This window comes from Monopterus albus, unplaced genomic scaffold, assembly GCF_001952655.1.
Source record: "Monopterus albus unplaced genomic scaffold, M_albus_1.0 scaffold98.1, whole genome shotgun sequence".
Taxonomy (NCBI): Eukaryota; Metazoa; Chordata; class Actinopteri; order Synbranchiformes; family Synbranchidae; genus Monopterus; species Monopterus albus.
In genome coordinates this window covers 3,334,983-3,337,027 of record NW_018127978.1, presented here as the reverse complement: position 1 = coordinate 3,337,027, position 2,045 = coordinate 3,334,983, and the positions used below count along the sequence as shown (strand labels likewise).

The window sequence follows — 2,045 nt, the reverse complement described above, 5'->3', positions numbered from 1 at the left end:
AAAAATGGCCTACCTATGGTATGCCCCATCCACCTGTCACTCAAAGCGACCATGTCCTTAATTATGCAAAACTTTTAGTCTCAATACATTTTTAATGGGTGAGTTATATACGGTAAAAATTACCCCTCCATACAGTTGTTGTGGAAGGGGAAATTAGCTAAACAGGCCAAAACCATTTTTTGTACCAGGCTGTAAAGATGTAAAGATGATGGGCATTTTAACATGGGAGTCTGTGGGGATTGACTCCCCTTTGGAGCCAGCCTCAAGTAGCCTCTCTCAGTGTATCTTTCATTCAGCCTCTAAAATACCTAAATGCACAACACCCCTTCTAAAGTTCTCCATTCATCCCTCACCTCTAAGTACTAATAAGCATTTTGATATCAAATGTGTCATTTATTTCTGTCTCCAATCACTGATTGATATATTATTCGGTCCTAATCTAGCCCAAGACGATAAAGAATGGGAAATCATTCTGTTCTCAGTTGGGAACATTCATCTGTCATTTCAATAATGGTTAGCCCACTGTTACACCTCTAGTCACACCATGTTAATGGAAATTTATGCTCAGCTCCTCTGAACCACATGTTCAAGTGTCCTTGTGCAAGACACTGAGCCCCAGGTGGCTCCTGGTGGGCCAGTCCAGAGCCTTGCATCGCAGCTCCATTGCCATCAGTGCGAGTGTGTGTGGGAGTCAAATGCTTTGTGTATGCAGCCCATTTACCATTTACCTACATCATTATAGTGAAACATTAAATCTTTGCAGCAGGTTGGTAACACGTTCAACTACTGTAGGTGTAAACTACACACTGTCTAGATTTCAGCTCCTTTTCATTGTCATCAATCATCATAAATTTTCCATATCTCCTAATTTCAGCTCCTCTAAACTTAAAACAAAAAAATTAAATAACCCATTTTTTGTCGTCTTCCAAAACAATTTTTTTGATTTGTTTAAAGTTTCATTTTAGGTGCAAACCTACAACACAGACCTTATTCCCTACAAGTTTTTAAGAATTAAAAACATCACATAGTTTCACCTTCCCTCCTTATATAATTCAGACAACAGCCAAACAAGGGAGGGTGATAGACAGAAAGGAAGAAAGGTGGTAGAAGAAAGAAACAAAGGACAGTGACAGCTCAATATGAAGTGAAAGAAAGAACAAGAGAGCAGCAACAACAACTACACAAGAGCACTGCTAGGGAAAAGAGAAACAAAAAGGCCTCAATCCTGACCATGAAATAAAATGCGATGATCTTTTAAAGCCACTCCCAGTCAGAGAGGAAACACTTGGTTTCCACTGCAATGATGCTGAAAAACAGTAACTGACAGACTGACTGTGAACCAAGAATCCATAAGCACACACAATATGCAGCTTGTACTGGATGTGAAGGGGTCCATCTGCAAAATCATCTTGTACTTGAAGACATCCTTGACATCCAGGTATGTCATAGCAAGTGCAAAGCTTGAAACTATCACAGAGTAACAGAAATGGGAAGTGCAAGAGAAAGTGACAGAAGTAGAAGACAAAGGAAACAACATCTCAGAAAAAGGCACAGTTAGTTTTTCACACTTTGCCAAAGCTCATCTTGTGACAAACAGAACTGCTAATAAAAAAAACTTCAATTTATTATGTTACAAACCACAGCACTAACTAAATTTAACTGTATATCACTATATATAACATTTAGTTGTAACACTGACCTTTTTCAAAATGTACCTCAACTGCATGTCTGCTGTACAGGGATGCTACATGGAGACCACAAGAATTGTGACTGGTCAGGACAGGATGTTTGTGGGATTTTTTCTCCATACAAATGCAGGTTACTGGTAGTGAAGATACATTAGGGAAGCTGAAGAAAGACTCAGTAATGCACTGCTTTTCAGAAACACAAAGCCAACCCCACCACTCTCAATCACAGTGAAAAAGTGAACAGACACATGGTGACTGCATAAGAGCCAACAGAAGTTATCTGGGTGGAACTCGAGTTCAATCAGAACATACCATCACTCTATATCACAAAGCAAATGAAAGAATATAAAGACAGTG

The 2,045-nt window shown here is 39.2% G+C and overlaps 1 protein-coding gene across 1 annotated transcript in view; it reads right to left on the bottom strand.

Moving 5' to 3' along the window:
* Nucleotides 1-2,045, bottom strand: part of LOC109965220 (nucleolar protein 4-like) — a 204,323-nt gene that overhangs the window by 91,116 nt on the left and 111,162 nt on the right. Inside the window, exon 7 of the mRNA XM_020609068.1 lies at nt 1,700-1,744. Coding sequence (XP_020464724.1) covers nt 1,700-1,744 — 45 coding nt within the window. The remainder of the gene's footprint in view (nt 1-1,699; nt 1,745-2,045) is intronic.